At 43.0% G+C, this 15,763-nt stretch overlaps 1 protein-coding gene across 12 annotated transcripts in view; it reads right to left on the bottom strand.

The window, feature by feature from the left end:
- LOC115655737 (cohesin subunit SA-2-like) overlaps window positions 1–15,763 on the bottom strand; it is a 111,879-nt gene that overhangs the window by 13,824 nt on the left and 82,292 nt on the right. For 10 of the 12 annotated variants that reach the window (XR_004001494.1, XR_004001489.1, XR_004001490.1 and 7 more), the window contains 7 exons: window positions 12,436–12,587; window positions 11,646–11,747; window positions 10,218–10,363; window positions 9,992–10,120; window positions 3,649–3,839; window positions 1,320–1,494; window positions 88–175 (listed from right to left, as the gene is read on the bottom strand). Coding sequence is in view for 9 of the 12 variants with exons in the window: in XM_030571536.1 (XP_030427396.1) it covers window positions 88–175; window positions 1,320–1,494; window positions 3,649–3,839; window positions 9,992–10,120; window positions 10,218–10,363; window positions 11,646–11,747; window positions 12,436–12,587 (983 nt within the window). In the remaining 3 variants the exon portion in view is untranslated. The remainder of the gene's footprint in view (window positions 1–87; window positions 176–1,319; window positions 1,495–3,648; window positions 3,840–9,991; window positions 10,121–10,217; window positions 10,364–11,645; window positions 11,748–12,435; window positions 12,588–15,763) is intronic. The other 2 variants (XM_030571562.1, XM_030571553.1) reach the window with 1 other exon arrangement.

The following is a 15,763-nucleotide window of genomic DNA, read 5'->3' as shown; positions in this document are numbered from 1 at the left end:
TGTACTATCACTTTTCTCCCTATCCACACATCAGCCCCTGAGTACAACTGGCCAAATTTGGATAAACCTAAACTAAATGACCATTACCTGGTCTGCGCCAACAACATCCACTTCTTCACCTACATCTTCTGCTCCAGCATCTGCTGAGAAGTCTTCTGCCTTGATCACATCTTCGCTGGAACGAAAAGCCGAGCAGTTTAGTTCCTGACCTGGAAACACACTTCCCTTTGATGGAGGTTCTACTTAGGAGGAGGTGTTTTGCTTGCGGTGCTAAAAGGGAGGGCAGATTTTAAAGACTGCATGCACATGATACAAGTTGCTTTTAGGAATCTTGCATAAAGTCTTTGGCCCAAAGTGGGGGAAGAGTTTCATTATATTCTGATAAAAATGAATTTTGATTCATGCAACTTGGCATCAAACAACGAAAAAGTGTAAAAAAAATAAAACAAACCACCTCTGAGTGTGTCCAGTAAATCCACTTAAGGAGAGTGGGCACTGTCACCCTGAAAATTGCATATCTGGCTGGAGTTTGTTTTTTCACTTTTAATCTGGCAAGTGACATCTCAGATTTCTGTACCTGAGATATTACAGAGAAGATATTGCTTTATTTGTCTGTTTCCCTGGTGCACTGGATGGCACATAGAGTCTAGCCAGAAGCCCTGTTCTGTTGACGGTGTTGGGCACTTCCTCAATTATGTCATGTTCTGTGTGGAGCTCCCACACACCTGGCCTCAGACATTGCAGGAAGAAATTCACCAGTGACACTGCAGCAGAGCTGCTGAGGCCAAGATGGTGTCTCCTTCTCCAATTCCTCTCTTAGGAGCAAAGAGGAGCTGGGGTTCGGTGGGATAAGAGAAACACCCTTCTTCATTCCCAAACCCAGAGCTGGGTAGTAACTGGTACCTGGGAAGCCCCTTTTGCTCCCCACAAAAGGGTAGGGAGTGATTCAAATCTGAGGTGAGGGGGCTGGAAAGCCCCATTCTTCCCTCTGCAGTCCTTTCAATGGGACTGGGAACTATAGAAGTCAGGCAGGAAGCCTCCTCTATCTTCTCCAGCTGCCTATAGGATGAGGGAAGTCTGGGTGAGTAGGGGGAGTGTTGCTCACTCCCTGTAGGTCCAAGAGGAGAACACAGAAGTTGGAAGATAGAATCGAGAGGAGTGAATGGCCCCAGACAGCTGCTCTGTGGCAGCACTGAGAACACAAGGAGTTCCCCAAGGCAGGAACTGTAAGACACTGCAGCAACTGCACGCAGTTTTGCAGTCTGCATGTTTGAAAAATCCCAGCTCTCATAGGGGCTTGTAAACCATTTTCCCCTCACCTATGTCTTCTGCTCAGTCCCCCTGGACAAAAGACTGGCAGACATTCTTGGAGAGTTGTATCCTGAGACTTTAACTTCTTTCGGCTTTTGCCTGCTGTAGCAGTGAGTTCTGGAGTGCACAGGAAGTCTGGAGTCTTGTTTGTTGTCTCAGTGTGGCTGGTTTCAGGCAGGGACCCTGTAACAGACAATCATAAGAACGGCCGTACCGGGTCAGACCAAAGGTCCATCCAGACCAGTATCTGTCCACCGACAGTGGCCAATGCCAGGTGCCCCAGAGGGAGTGAACCTAACAGGCAGTGATCAAGTGATCTCTCTCCTGCCATCCATCTCTATCCTCTGACAAACAGAGGCTAGGGACACCATTCCTTACCCCATCCTGGCTAATAGCCATTAATGGACTTAACCTCCATGAATGTATCCAGTTCCCTTTTAAACACTGTTATAGTCCCAGCCTTCACAACCTCCTCAGGCAAGGAGTTCCACAAGTTGACTGTGCGCTGCGTGAAGAACTACTTCCTTGTATTTGTTTTAAACCTGCTGCCTATTAATTTTCATTTGGTGACCCCTAGTTCTTGTATTATAAGAATAAGTAAATAACTTTTCCTTATCCACTTATTCCACATCACTCATGATTTTATATCCCCCCTTAGTCTCCTCTTTTCCAAGCTGAAAAGTCCTTGCCTCTTTAATCTCACCTCATATGGGACCCATTCCAAACCCCTAATCATTTTAGTTGCCCTTCTCTGAACCTTTTCTAATGCCAGTGTATCTTTTTTGATATGAGAAGCCAACATACGTACGCAGTATTCAAGACGTGGGCCTACCATCGATTTATGTAAGGGCAATAATATATTCTCCGTCTTAGTCTCTATCCCCTTTAATGATTCCTAACATCCTGTCTGCTTTTTTGACTGCCTCTGCACACTCCATGGATGTCTTCAGAGAACTATCGACGATGACTCCACAATCTTTTTCCTGATTCATTATAGCTAAATTAGCCCCCATCATATTGTATGTATAGTTGGGGTTAATTTTTCAAATGTGGATTACTTTACATTTATCCACATTAAATTTCATTTGCCATTTTGTTGCCCAATCACTTAGTTTTGTGAGGTTTTTTTGAAGTTCTTCACAGTCTATTTTGGTCTTGATACTAAACTGCTCAAGAAAGTTATCTGCAAACTTTGCCACTTCACTTTTTACCCCTTTCTCAGATCATTTATGAATAAGTTGAATAGGATTGGTCCTAGGACTGACCCTTGGGGAACACCACTAGTTACCCCTCTCCATTCTGAGAATTTACCATTTATTCCTACCCTTTGTCCCCTGTCTTTTAACCAGTTCTCAATCCATGAAAGGACCTTCCCTTTTATCCCATGACAACTTAATTTACGTAAGAGCCTTTGGTGAGGGACCTTGTCAAAGGCTTTCAATAACACTATTACAATGGGTGCAGTTGTGGAAGCTAAAGTCATGGAGACAAAGCATTCATTTTAAAATTCCACTGTGTTGAATGACCCAGCTAAAATCTATACAAAAAAACAAAAATAACGGCCAGGTCAGTGGCTCAGTGGCTGATTTTGCACAGCATGCATGAGACCTCCTGCTTAGATTTCTGGGCCCTGACTCTTACTCCCCACACCAGTGGGCACTGTCAGTGCTACACAAACTGTGCACGTAGCCCCTCTGAAAAGGCAGACCACCTTTGTGACATGCTGCTGCAACACCTCATGTCCCCATAGATACTGGGCTCTGAAGTGAATCCCATCAACTCCTCAGATGAAGGAAGGTGTGCAAACCACAGCCCTGAGAATGGCTGTAAGCCAGAAGGGAGGAATTAAAGGATGCTCTGGAGAGGATTCCCTTTGTTTCTCCTAACAGAATACATCCCAAAAATGGCAACACTAAGAATCTATCCTTAGCACTTCTATAAATAATTTCTCATTATCATATGGCTTCATAAAACATATCTAATCCTCACAATACCACTGTGTGGAGTCAAGTAATAATATCCCCAGGTAGACACAGAGAAATTGAAGCAAGGAGGTTAAGTGACTGGCTCAAGGCTACATAAGGCGTGAATGATAGCAGGGACTAGAACAGAACTCAAGAGTTTCTGGCTCCCATATCTGGGAGCCAGCTCACAGGACCAAGCCTCTCTCTAGTGAATGATGGGAAAAAAACAACTCTGAAGAGAAAAATATAAGGTTTAGAAGGGCAAGTCTACAACAGCCCATGCACTGCAGTATATTAATGCGATATGTTAAGAAATCCATTTTTACTGAGGACACAACCAATCAGATTTAACAAGCTGGTGGAACTTTCATACCATTCGACAGTTTTCTCTTAAAAGAAGATGTCTTAGATCTGCTTGTGGGTGACCATTCTCTTAAACTGCTGATAACAGAATTCTCCTCCTCTTCATTTGCCAGCAAAGAGTTCCTGTACCAAACCAAGGGGTGCCATTCATCTCCTCTGCAAGATGCTGGCTCTGTTACATACCTCTGCAGGTAACTGTACCTGGAGAAAAACGAGAAGTATCAGAAAAATCAAAATCTCTTCTGTAGCTATCTAGACTAGGCTAGCCCTTCCTACACTTGTGCAACCCCCAAGGAGATTACCTAGATTCCTGGAGCTCTGTCTGCTGGCAGCTCAGGGAGGGGGAGCCAAGGCAAACTCAGAGTCTGACTGGCAACCAATAGGGAGTGAGATACCCCTCCCAGGGAGTTCAGGAAAGGGGAGAAGCCATTTTGGAGTCAGTCTGGAGCCAACCAGGGTAAGGGCAGGACTGGCTGTGTGGGGCGCTGGGGAGTCCCAGACCTGCAGGCAGGGTTCCCCCTGAGAACTGGCCTCTAGGGACCTGACAGCGGAACCCTCAGCTGGGTCTTTCCTTCCCCACTGATGATTCCCAATTTGTAGCATTTGCTGGGAAATTTCCCCAGCCAGGCTGAGTTCACCCTCCAGCTCCCTAGGGGAGACCAATCACCACCTGGTCAGCTCTGCTCTGGCTGCTAGTCCAGCGAAGCTGCCTGCTGAGTGTGTGACTGGAGGCTGGGCTAGGAGGCTACAGTTTAGATGTTAGGGTAGTTGTATAACCTACACCTTGAGGCCTGCACCCCTTTGTGGTGAAGGGAAATCCTGGGACTGATGCAGCCTGATTCCTGCCTGAGGAGGATCCCTGCCAGCAGACAGCAGCCCCTCTGCAGTGACTGAGTCATCCAATGTCATCCTCGAACCTGAGGATCATTCACGGAGTTTGTGAGTGCACCATCTTTTAGTTAGCTAGTCAGGAAATTTGTTTTGGGGATCCCAACCCCCTATGCGCTGAACTGTGACCTCAAGCCAGGGAGTAAGGGTTTGAGGATTTTATAACCTGTTGCATATTACAACTCTGGAGGGATTTACCACCTCCTCCCACTTGAGTCCTTTGGGCTGTACTGAACCCAGTCAACCACACAACTAAACCACTGCAGAGAAGAATTATGTAGGTCAAGGGCCCCAGCAAAGTACGCGTACCAGCAGGACACTAATTTTACATTTGCTACATCAAGTCATGGATATTTTCAATGTGGGCACTGGTGACCCTAAAAATAGTGGTTTCACCCTGTTATGTTGTATTTGTCTCCTGTTTAATATAATGATTGCGTTGAATACATTTTTATGTATTTGTGTTATTTCTTGGAAGTCTCCAACTATCTGGCAAGCAAGTGGGGATTATTCTGTAGTTAGAATTTTCCGCCCAAGCTGCATTGGTGAGCCTGCCAGGAAGGAGCGAGTGGGGTGGAGGCACCGCCAAATAATTTCATAGGAAAAAAGAAAGAAGATACACCCTGTTTAGTGGGTGGTGGGATCCAAAAGAACCCAGACCTGTCTATCAAAACCTGTAAGCAGACTGGCATTAAAGGAGGTAACCAGGTGGAGAGGAGCACTACACTCAGGGCCGGCTCCAGGCACCAGCGCAGCAAGCAGGTGCTTGGGGTGGCCAACAGAAAGGGGCGGCACATCCAACTCTTTGGCAGCAATTTGGCGGCGGGTCCCTCAGTCCCTCTTGGAGGGAAGGACCTGCTGCCAAATTGCCACCAAAGAATGAAGCAGCAGCGGTTGAGCTCCCACCGAAGTGCTGCCAATCGTGGGGGTTTTCTGTTTTTTCCCGCTGCTTGGGGCAGCAAAAACGCTGGAGCTGGCCCTGGCTACACTTGGGTTTGTTTTACTCTACTCTGCAATTGGGGAGGCAGAACCAGATCCATCAAGCAACGGAAAGAGGGAGGGCCTGGCTCCCCCTTCCGGGAAAAAAAATCAGTGCAAGTGCTTCCGAAGCTGAAAGATTGCTCAGAACATTACAAACAACTTTTGATTCCCAATAATTAAAGAGCCACATCCATCTTTTAGTACAATTTCCTACACTCTAGCACAGGGAGAGTAACTGCTTGTTGCTGCTGCCAGGAAGCAATTTACTGGATTGTTCTCTTGCAAGATAACCCCTCCCCAGCAACTGAAAGGTCTAGTCCTGCCTCCTCAATGGCAGAGTGGAAGGAAACCCAAAGAGCCATTTCCTTTGATTTATCAGCAATACAAAATGTGGCATCAGAACTCAGAATTAGGAAGGGGGGGAGGGCTCGATCCCTTCAAGCTACAGCTCATCACTGCCAATCCACCCAGCCTTGTGTGACGTTATGAGTCTGATCTAATGTCTCATTGAAGGATGATAGGGCCAGAAAGAGTTAATTAACTCACAGAGTGACTAGATCCATGGCTGAACTTTAGAGACGTGTTAGGAAAATATGTAAATAAATAGAGCTTTGAAATGCAAGTCTGCATTGTTAGATGCAGAAGGGGAGATGTCTGCTCAGGTCTTGTGATGTAAGCAAATAAATCTTGTCTATACCATGGCTTTAATTCAAAGATCAAAAAGGGAATATTAACATTTAGGAAGATACTTGAGTGAAATAGTATTATTGTCTATGTGTCTCTTTGAAGGTTGTGGTAACTTGTATCTGAACTGTTTAATGGATAAATTATCCTGTGCTAATTGCCAGGATGTTTGGGAGAAAAAAAATTAAGCCTATTGTTTTCTCAAGCCAAAAGGCTGCTGGAAATGTATAAGAACCCTGGGACACGATCCTACTTCATCTCAGATCTGCTTTGAGTTTCAAGAAGGGGAAACCTTAAGCCATAAGGATTGAGATCCCCAGTCATTGACTGGAGTCACCCTGAATATGGAGATTGGACTATAACCTATGGACTATTTCTAAAAGGACTTTTGGAAACTACAAGCTCATCTCTACTATGTATCTGAACCTCAAGAACTGAATTCAAGTCTGAATGTATATTGATCTTTTAACCAACACTCACTCTCTTTTCTTTTAAAATAAATTTTAGCTTAGTTAATAAGAATTGACTAAGTGCATATTTTGGGTAAGATCTAAGTTATAATTGGACCTGGGTATATGGCTGATCCTTTGGGATTGGAAGAACCTTTTCTTTTATATGAGGAGATAGGATTTTCAGTAAACAGCATCATATCTGACGTGTGTGTCTGGACAGAGGTCTAAGGCTGGGCACTTTACAGAAACTGTGGTGTTTGAACTTCTAAGTAACCAGTGAAGTACTGTAGAAGCTGTTCTGTGCTGGCTTGGTAAATCTAAGTATTGGAATAACCACCAGCTTCTGGGGTTTGTCTGCCCCATTTTGTTTGCAGTTCACCCTAATTGAGTGACCTCAGCCAGCTCCCATGGGCAGCACCGTCACACCTTGTTAAACCAGATCTCACCTTAGAACACACACACATAGTGAACATTTTATAAATTTTAAAATAAGTAATTATATAATAATTATATTCATTATAATTTTATATTGTTATTACTACTCTAATTCTGAAGGCAGCCTGAAAAATATCAGAGCTTTCATCAAAACAAGAAAAGACAGTTCTGGGAGGACAACTCATATGATTAGAGTCATGCATCCTGGAGGCAATGGAGACTCAACATACTGATTATGTAATATGTTGGTTTTAAACAAGTGTGTATTGTAATTAATATTTTAGGGTCTAATTCAACTCTCATTGATGTCAATGGAAACACTCCTATTTTCAGGGATCAAGACCTTAGCACTGTTTTTTATGTAATAAATTGTTTCTAGCTATATTTTGTGGCAAACACCAACTGACAAGTAAAATATTTTACCACTAAACTCCATATACTTAGAACATGTTGGCTATACCCCTTTCTAACAAATGTCCTTATTCTCTATATCATGTGTTATAGGTGCATTCACAAATGTTATGCAGGTCTGTACACCAGTCCTGTGCCTGATTAATAATAAAAATGAAAATAACCAGATGTTTCTTTTCAAAAGTTCATGTTGACTTAAAACATTCCATCCTGTAATTTATGGTGCAACTAAACCTAAATATTTCTAAAAGGAAATATAATCTCCAGATCTTGCAAGTCATTTTGAGCCTCTCAGAATAGAAACTGTTACTTTACAAACATGGCTTGAATATAGAGTTGTAGATAAAATTGCAATTTTCCCCTCCTTAAGAACTTTATTGTTTTTCATTTATTTCCAACATAGGTGGGCAAGTCAGACAGCTGAAGGTAAATTCTAGGAATGTTTCTTGCTTGGTTCCTCTGAAGAGTGGTCAAAAGATGAGCAAACTAGTAGTAGGGATATTCCTGCTTTCTTGGAATATATCCACTGGAAAAAAATTAGACACAGCCTTGGAAAATCATCATGAAAATTTACCAGCCTGTCCATCCTGCTGATGAAATATTTTCCTTTATCATTAAAAAAGAGTTACTCTCCTAATACAAATTGGTAAATGGATTAACAGGAATCCACCTGGGAGTGGGAAAGATCACCACATGGAAGAGAACAATTGCTTAAACCAAGGCCACATTGTGACGGCAGAGTTAAACAGAAGTTTGTGGAAGGTTCAATCTAGTGGTACACACAAGAGATTCTAGCTGGCAAAAATATAACTAGTAGTAATTACCCTTTCTAGACTGATCTAAATCACACAATCAGAGGTCAGAAAAGGGAATCTGCACACTGCAAATTTTTCTCCTGCACATTGCATTTTTATATCTTATTCATTTCTCGATATGCATTCTATGTGTAACTGAATCATGAATACATTTTTTTTGTCACGGACTAAGAGTAGCATGAGGTTAAACATCTTACCACTCTTAATCCTTGGCATACATGAGTCATTTGAAGCTCTCCATGAAAGATCAGTTCTAACTGAACCCAGGCTGATGCTATAACCAGTAAACTTAAGAATCCAGTAGTGAGCAAGTTACACAGGGCATGGCAGGATGAAGGCAGCATGCTTTTTTTCCTACTTTCTGCCTGGTTTCTTCTCTGTCATGAAACTTTTATCTATTGGCACTATTGTAAATTGCCCAGAAATTCACCATCATTTATTCATATTTAATCATAAGCATCCAAGTCTTACAAGATACTTGTTTCTTTGAAAGTGCAAGAGGGGGTTCTTTTATTTCTACTGATTTTACAAGTCAGATACATAAAAAGCTGCAGAAGTCAAAGTTAGAGTTCCACTGACTAAGGAAGAAAAGAGAAGAAGGAATGGAATAGAAGGAACTAAGGGAGAAAGAGGAGGAAGGAGCTCCTGTGGTACCAGAGATAAAGAGCAGAAACTGAGGAAGCAGAGTCTATGGGTTTGTCTACACTTAAAACGCCACAACAGTGCTGCTGTAGCATTTAGTGAAGAGATTACCTATGTCGACGAGAGAGTTTCTCTAGTGTAGGTACTCCACCTCCCAAAAGGAGAGATGCCCTCTTCTCAACATAGCGCTGTTTACACCAGGGTTAGATCAGTCCAACTATGTTGCTCAGGAGTGTTCTGACTGGATTTTCCACACTCCTGAACGACGTAGTTATACAGACATAAGTTGATAGAGTATACCAACCCTAATGGACACAATCATGTTCCTCTGTACTAGGATACAAAATAGCCAGAGCCACAAGAATAAATGGCCCAGTGTTATGTTATTATTTTTTAATATTTACATTACAATAGCATCCAGAGGTGCCAGTCAGAACCAGAATCCCACGCTGTCAGGGACTCTACAAAGATACACTGAGACATTGTTCCTGCAGTTAAGAGCTCCATGTGACACATTTTATACCAGAATCCTCAGAGAAGCTAGTCTGCCCCAGTCATATGGATTGTGGTTTTGGCTTCTTCCATTCCATTGTCACAGTATTAGCTCGATCTCAACCTCTTCTGCTTTGCTCGAGTACAGAACTGAAAATAACACTTGAGACCACCCTTAAAAAAATGTTCTATTTGCCTGCCAGCAAATGTACCTCCTTCACTCACACATAATGTTAACACCATTTTCCCCCAGGGCCTTTTGTTTTTTATTCAGTTGTAATTATGGGTAAAAACTAGATTGGGTATGTAGATGCATGACCCCAAAAAACTGCTAGCATAGACTGAAATAGAGAAGAAATCAAAACTGGGAAAGTGTCCAATCATCCACACTTCTGATGGGAAACCAAACAGATTTCCAAAGTCGACCAGACAGGGAAGTGCTTGAGCAATTCTTCCAACAATGCAGATCAAGCGATCCATTATACAAAGATACACTGTAAAAAACTATCATCTAAGTTCATTTGTCTGGCAATAAGCAATGAAGGTAACTTACACTAATCTTTTGTCAGGCTTTAGTAGCTTATTGGAGAATTCACTGATGATTAACAGAAAGTTTAAATTTGGAGGCAGGCATTTCCCTTCCACTCCAGCAGCTCCTTGAAAGGCAAATTCAATCCCTTCTCTATTAGAGGGGAAAAAATAAGAGGGACAAGGTAATTTCATAGAGAAAAACAAACAAAGGCAATGCCATGGACCATATATGGTTATGTGGCACATACTTGTGTATCATGGCTACTGATTCTCTGGATTTCACCTGATCCCAGCCAAATGTCAGTGAAAAGCGACGAGCAAGTTCTTTAATGTTCGTGAAAGAAGAATCCATGCAATTGGTACTACCATGGGTTTCTGTGTGTTTCTGAAACAGCTGCAAAACCACAAACACAAACATGTAAACTTCCAAGCAACAAAAGCACAAGAAGAACACATCAGCCATACAATACTTACCTCATGTAGAGAGAAGCTTTGCAAAGGAAACGGACAAGCGCAAAACACACTCACTTGGAACAAACCTCAGAGGTCTGAGCACTGCAGAGGGAAATATCTGCAAAGGATGTCACTCTGTTTAGCAGGTCGGATGCCCTCCCTACACCCATAGGCCTCTAGTCCTGCAAAGTGATGAGTGCCTTCAATTCCCACTGAGATCAATGAATCTGGTCAGAGGGCTTAATCTCACCCTGAGGGTTAGAGAAAATCAGCATTGATACACTGCGGCTAGTTTTGAAAGAGAGGCAGCAATGCTTGCCCACGTAGTTGAGGGCAGGACTGAGCCAACAGAGAGATGCAGACTTTATTACTAATTTTTTTTTTAATAGAACATGTAGGTAGTTTGTTCCCTTCAACCTGCAAATTTTGAAGGTCAATGAAAGACCAACCTGGGCCAGTTGTCTATGTGATATGTAACAGGCTTTCTGACTATGTGGGCAGAATATATGTGGCCAAATGTAGCTCACCCTCACTTTATCTCGTATTTCAGGGGTTGGGTCGTGGATCTAAGCTCCGGGCGAAGAGTGTGAAGTCAGCAGAGCTCATGTATCAGCCACTCTAGGAGGAGTCCGTTCTGCAACTTAAGAGTATGACATGGATGCTGGGAGAACAGATGTCCATGAGGAAACCAGGCTAGAGCAGTTTCTAAAACAGATTATCAGACTCAATGCTGCTATAGCTATAGCAGAGTTGGTGTAACTAGAGGAGCAGGGGGCATCATCACGTGTCCAATTTCTTCAATAAACATCTAATTTAAATTCTCTAGTCAAGCACGGAAACAATGGGGGCCAGATCCCAGAAGGCACTGCCCACCTCTGGAGAAATGCCAACCACCCACAATTTCAGTGGGAGTTGAGGCTGCTCAGCACCATGTAAACAGAGGCCCTTAATCAGAGTCTTGCAACACAAGACATTTGCCACAGTCCATGAATATTAACAATCCTAAAAGATCAGGTATTTGGCAAAAAAATAATTACGTTTTTACTCTTAGGCCAAAGGGCTCATAAGGTGCTTTTACAATGAAAAGCACTTACATGAATTCAAGAAAGTGACTTTTTCACTGCCTATTTAAATTAGTTTGAATAACTATGACAAGGTACATGGAAAAGTATAGTGTGGGGATGGTTTTCATTACAGTCCCTTTCCTTCTGCATTACTCTTACCTGCTGCAGGCAGAGAATCAACGTCCTGGCACTCTGGATTTTGTTGTTATGCCTCGTCCTGCTCAGGGTTTCTTTAATTATATCTCCAAAATCATTGTAGGTCTATTAGTGCAAAAAATACGTAAGAGAAACATCACTACCTTACTACAGCTTTATGAATACACAATACCTAAGGGTACACACCTGATACAAAGGAAAAACAGAGACTGCTAAGAAAAACTGAACAACTCATAAAATATTCCAGATCCTAGGTATCTTGCTAAAAGGAAATTTTAGTACATGTTTTCACAAGGATAATTTTATTTATGCTCCTTTGTAAAGTACTGTGAGATCTATGGATGAAAAATAGTTAAGTATTGTTCTGACAGGAGGACTGAATTTGTGAGTTGGAAACAGAATATGGAGCTTTTCACACCTAACCAATGATTCACACCCAGCCCTGGCCACGTGGAGACCAAGTGTCATCACCAGCTGATGGCTGCTGAAACCACTCATTTCACTAAAGTTTAGAGTGATCCTAGTGACCAAGTGTCACTGTCACAAATGGCACCTCTCTGGCAGTCTGTACAGAAGCCAACGAGTTAATGAACAGGGAACTAAATTACCCTCTTAGTAATCATTCATTCTACTCTGAGGTACATTAGCAGAGCAGTGGGGAGAAGCCTGCACTGCTACTGTTCATTTCTGCAACCATTTTGCGCATAAACAGATGACTCTGGCCTCCAAGGCTGCTAATCCAGCACCTTCCACAAGCACTAGAGGCATAAATGCATTTTCTAGGCTGTGTTACCTTCATATAGTGCTTATAGATCTCAGCAGCCGCAGACATCTCCACCACGGTAAACACAATTAGCTTGCAATAGACTGCAAGAAGACTCCGCCTCCTGTGCAAATCATTCAATTTGTAGCTCTCCTTTTCCCTCTCCTCCTCTTCCGTCAAGTCTAGGGAAATAAGCATGCTAAGGGTTTGTTCTAACGTTTTACTCAATGTACTTTGTTTTTAAGGCCAACTTTAACCAGAATAACACAAACTCAGCTGTTCAGTCAACTCTCTAAATAACAGACACTATCCTTTCTAAAGGATATAGGTTTATTTCCATTTCAAAAATCACAGCTGATGATAGTGCAAGCTACTTATTTGCATATCCTTTCTATTCTGATCTTTGTAGGGATTTCACATTAAACCAGTCAGAATCTCCCTGTAAGATCCTGGCTATAGGATCTGGACAGGATCAAAACACGGAACACAGAACAAAAACCAAACACATATGACAGAAAAAGACCAGTGAACCATATCAACATCTTTTCCTTAAAATAAATCAATGCCAGTGTGTCATAAACAGATAGCTAAGGGTTAATGTTCTTTTACCTGTAAAGGGTTAACACAGGGAACCAAACACCTGACCAGAGGACCAATCAGGAAACAAGACTTTTTCAAATCTGGGTGGAGGGAAGTTTTGGGTGTGAGTTCTTTGTTCTTTGTCTTGGGTCTGACCATCTCGGCTCTGAGAGTGATTTTTCTATCTCCTGGCTTTCTAATCTTCTGTTTCCAAGTTGTAAGTACAAGGATAGTAAGACAATAGGTTTATATTGTTTTCTTTTGTATTTACATGTGTGTAGTTGCTGGAATGTGTTAAATTGTATTCTTTTTGGATAAGGCTGTTTATTCATTTTTTTCCTTTAAGCAATTGACCCTGTATATTGTCACCTTAATACAGAGATCCTTTTATGTCCTTTTTTCATTCTTTTTATATAAAGCTTTCTTTTTAAGACCTGTTGGAGTTTTTTCTTTAGTGGGGACTCCAGGGAATTGAGTCTGCAGCTCACCAGGGAATTGGTGGGAGGAAGAAGTCAGGGGGAAAATCTCTTTGTGTTAGATTTACTAAGCCTGACTTTGCATACCCTCTGGGTGAGGGGGAAGAGAGATTAGATCTCTCGGTACTTGTGTTTCCAGGACTGGAAGCAGGGAATCTCCTAGGGTCGTCCAGGGAGGGGAGCCTGGAAGGAAGTAACAAGGAAACAAGGGGAGGGGGTTATTTCTCTTTGTTGTAAGACTCAAGGCATCTGAGTCTTGGGGTCCCCTGGGAAGGTTTTGGGGAGACCACAGTGAGCTAGGCACTGTATAATTCCTAGCTGGTGGCAGCAATTACCAGGTCCAAGCTGGTAACTAAGCTTGGAGGTTTTCATGCTAACACCCATATTTTGGACGCTAAGGTCCAGATCTGGGAAAAAATGTTATGACACAGTGCCCAGCACTCAATGCATGAGTAACTCCACATACACAAACCAGTATGCACAGCCTGTGAGAGAAGAATTCAGTTGCAAGTTTCTAAGTGGTTATCAACACTGACATTTGACATTTACTGGGGCAGGTCATTTTGTTCTTTGCATGTAGAGTGCCTAGCACAATGGGGTCCTGGTCCATAACTGGGGGCCCCAGGATTACTTCAGTACAAATAATAATAAATTTGGGAACCAATTGCTTTTACAGTTTTTGCCAGCCTGGTTGCTGGAGGTGCTTGGAGAGAGTCACCTGCAGAAGGAAAGCCTGAGAGGGTTAAACTCTTGCCTGGAGTGAATTCTCCCTCCTCACTGCCAGAAAGCTTCCCTGATCTCTGGCCTAGGAATCCCACATGACCTGTTTCTGCCTCTCAAACCCAGCCTCTGGCCTAGGAACCAATGAGAGGCAGGTAGGCTGACCAGGAGTAAATGAATGTCAGGGTCAGAACTGTAAAAGCAGCAAAGAATCCTGTGGCACCTTATAGACTAACAGACGTTTTGGAGCATGAGCTTTCGTGGGTGAATACCCACTTCCTCAGATGCATGACAGAACTGACATTGGGCAGCTGCCAGATAACACAGGCAGATGGGCTCAGGAGACAGAAAACACAAGGAATCACTCCTGGACGAAGGAGTTTGTTGAGTTTACTGTAGGGGAGATAGTAAGACAGTGAGTTTGGAGGGGGAAGTTGGGACCCTTTGTTGGGAGGACTGAGGAACTGAAAATATGTTTCTCCTCATGTTCAATTCCTCAGAGCAAGTTGCTGGATGAGTATCATAGAACTGTAGGCCTGTAGGCACTGAAGCAGACTAAGTAAACCTAGACCATCCCTGAGAGGTATTTGTCTAACCTGTCCCTAAAAACCTCCAATAAGGGGGTTCCACAACCTCCCTTAGAAGCCTATTCCAGACCTTAACTATCCTTATAGCTATGAAGATTTTCCTATTATCTAACCTAAATAAACCTTGCTGCAGATTAAGCCAATTACTTCTTGTCCTATCTTCATGGAGAACAATTGATCACAGTCCTCTTTTTAACAGCCCTTAACATATCTGAAGACTGTTATCAGGTCACCCCTCAGTCTTCTTTTCTCAAGACTAAACATGCCCCGTTTTTTCAACCTTTCCTCAGAGATCAGGATGTCTAAACCTTTCATCATTTTTGTTGCTCTCCTTTGGACTCTCTCCAGTTTGTCCTCATGTTTCTTAAAGTGTGGTGCCCAAAGCTGGACACTACTCCACTGCCTCACCAGTGCCGAGCAGAGCAGGACAGCTACCTCCTACGTCTTAAGTACAACACTCCTGTTAATATACCTTGGAATGATATTAGCCTTTTTCACAACTCTTACTCAATTTGTGATCCACTATCATCAGTGACCAGGGCATGGGTGGACGTGCCTAGTGGTCCAACCAGGAGTCTGGCCTAATGGTTAGAACAGCTGTTGGTGCCTAGGGTCAGAGGTCAGACACCACAGTAAGAAATTGGATCAGAGGAGTTAGAACTGGGTTACTGGAGTAAGGCAAGGCTGGGTCCAAGGCAGGGTCCCAGCCAAAAGCAGGGCTGGAACAAGGCGGGAGCAGGACTGAAATCAAGATGGGAGCAGGAGTATCGCAGTTGTGGGCAAATGGTTTGAGCAGCCACTGAACTGTTAAGAGCTCATCTGCTGACCCTTCCAACTGATCAAGTGGTGTAGCCAACAAGGCAGCCTACGATAGGCCCACTGCATTCATTACGGTGCCCAGAGACTGGCTCTGTTGCAGGCCCCAACGCCTGATCCGCTATAACCCCCAGATCCTTTTCAGCAGTACTACAACCTAGCCATTTATAACCCATTTCG

The sequence above is a fragment of the Gopherus evgoodei genome, chromosome 1 (assembly GCF_007399415.2).
Source record: "Gopherus evgoodei ecotype Sinaloan lineage chromosome 1, rGopEvg1_v1.p, whole genome shotgun sequence".
Lineage (NCBI taxonomy): Eukaryota > Metazoa > Chordata > Testudines > Testudinidae > Gopherus > Gopherus evgoodei.
The sequence above is the reverse complement of the archived record's forward strand: the minus strand, read 5'-3'. Positions and strand labels throughout refer to the sequence as shown.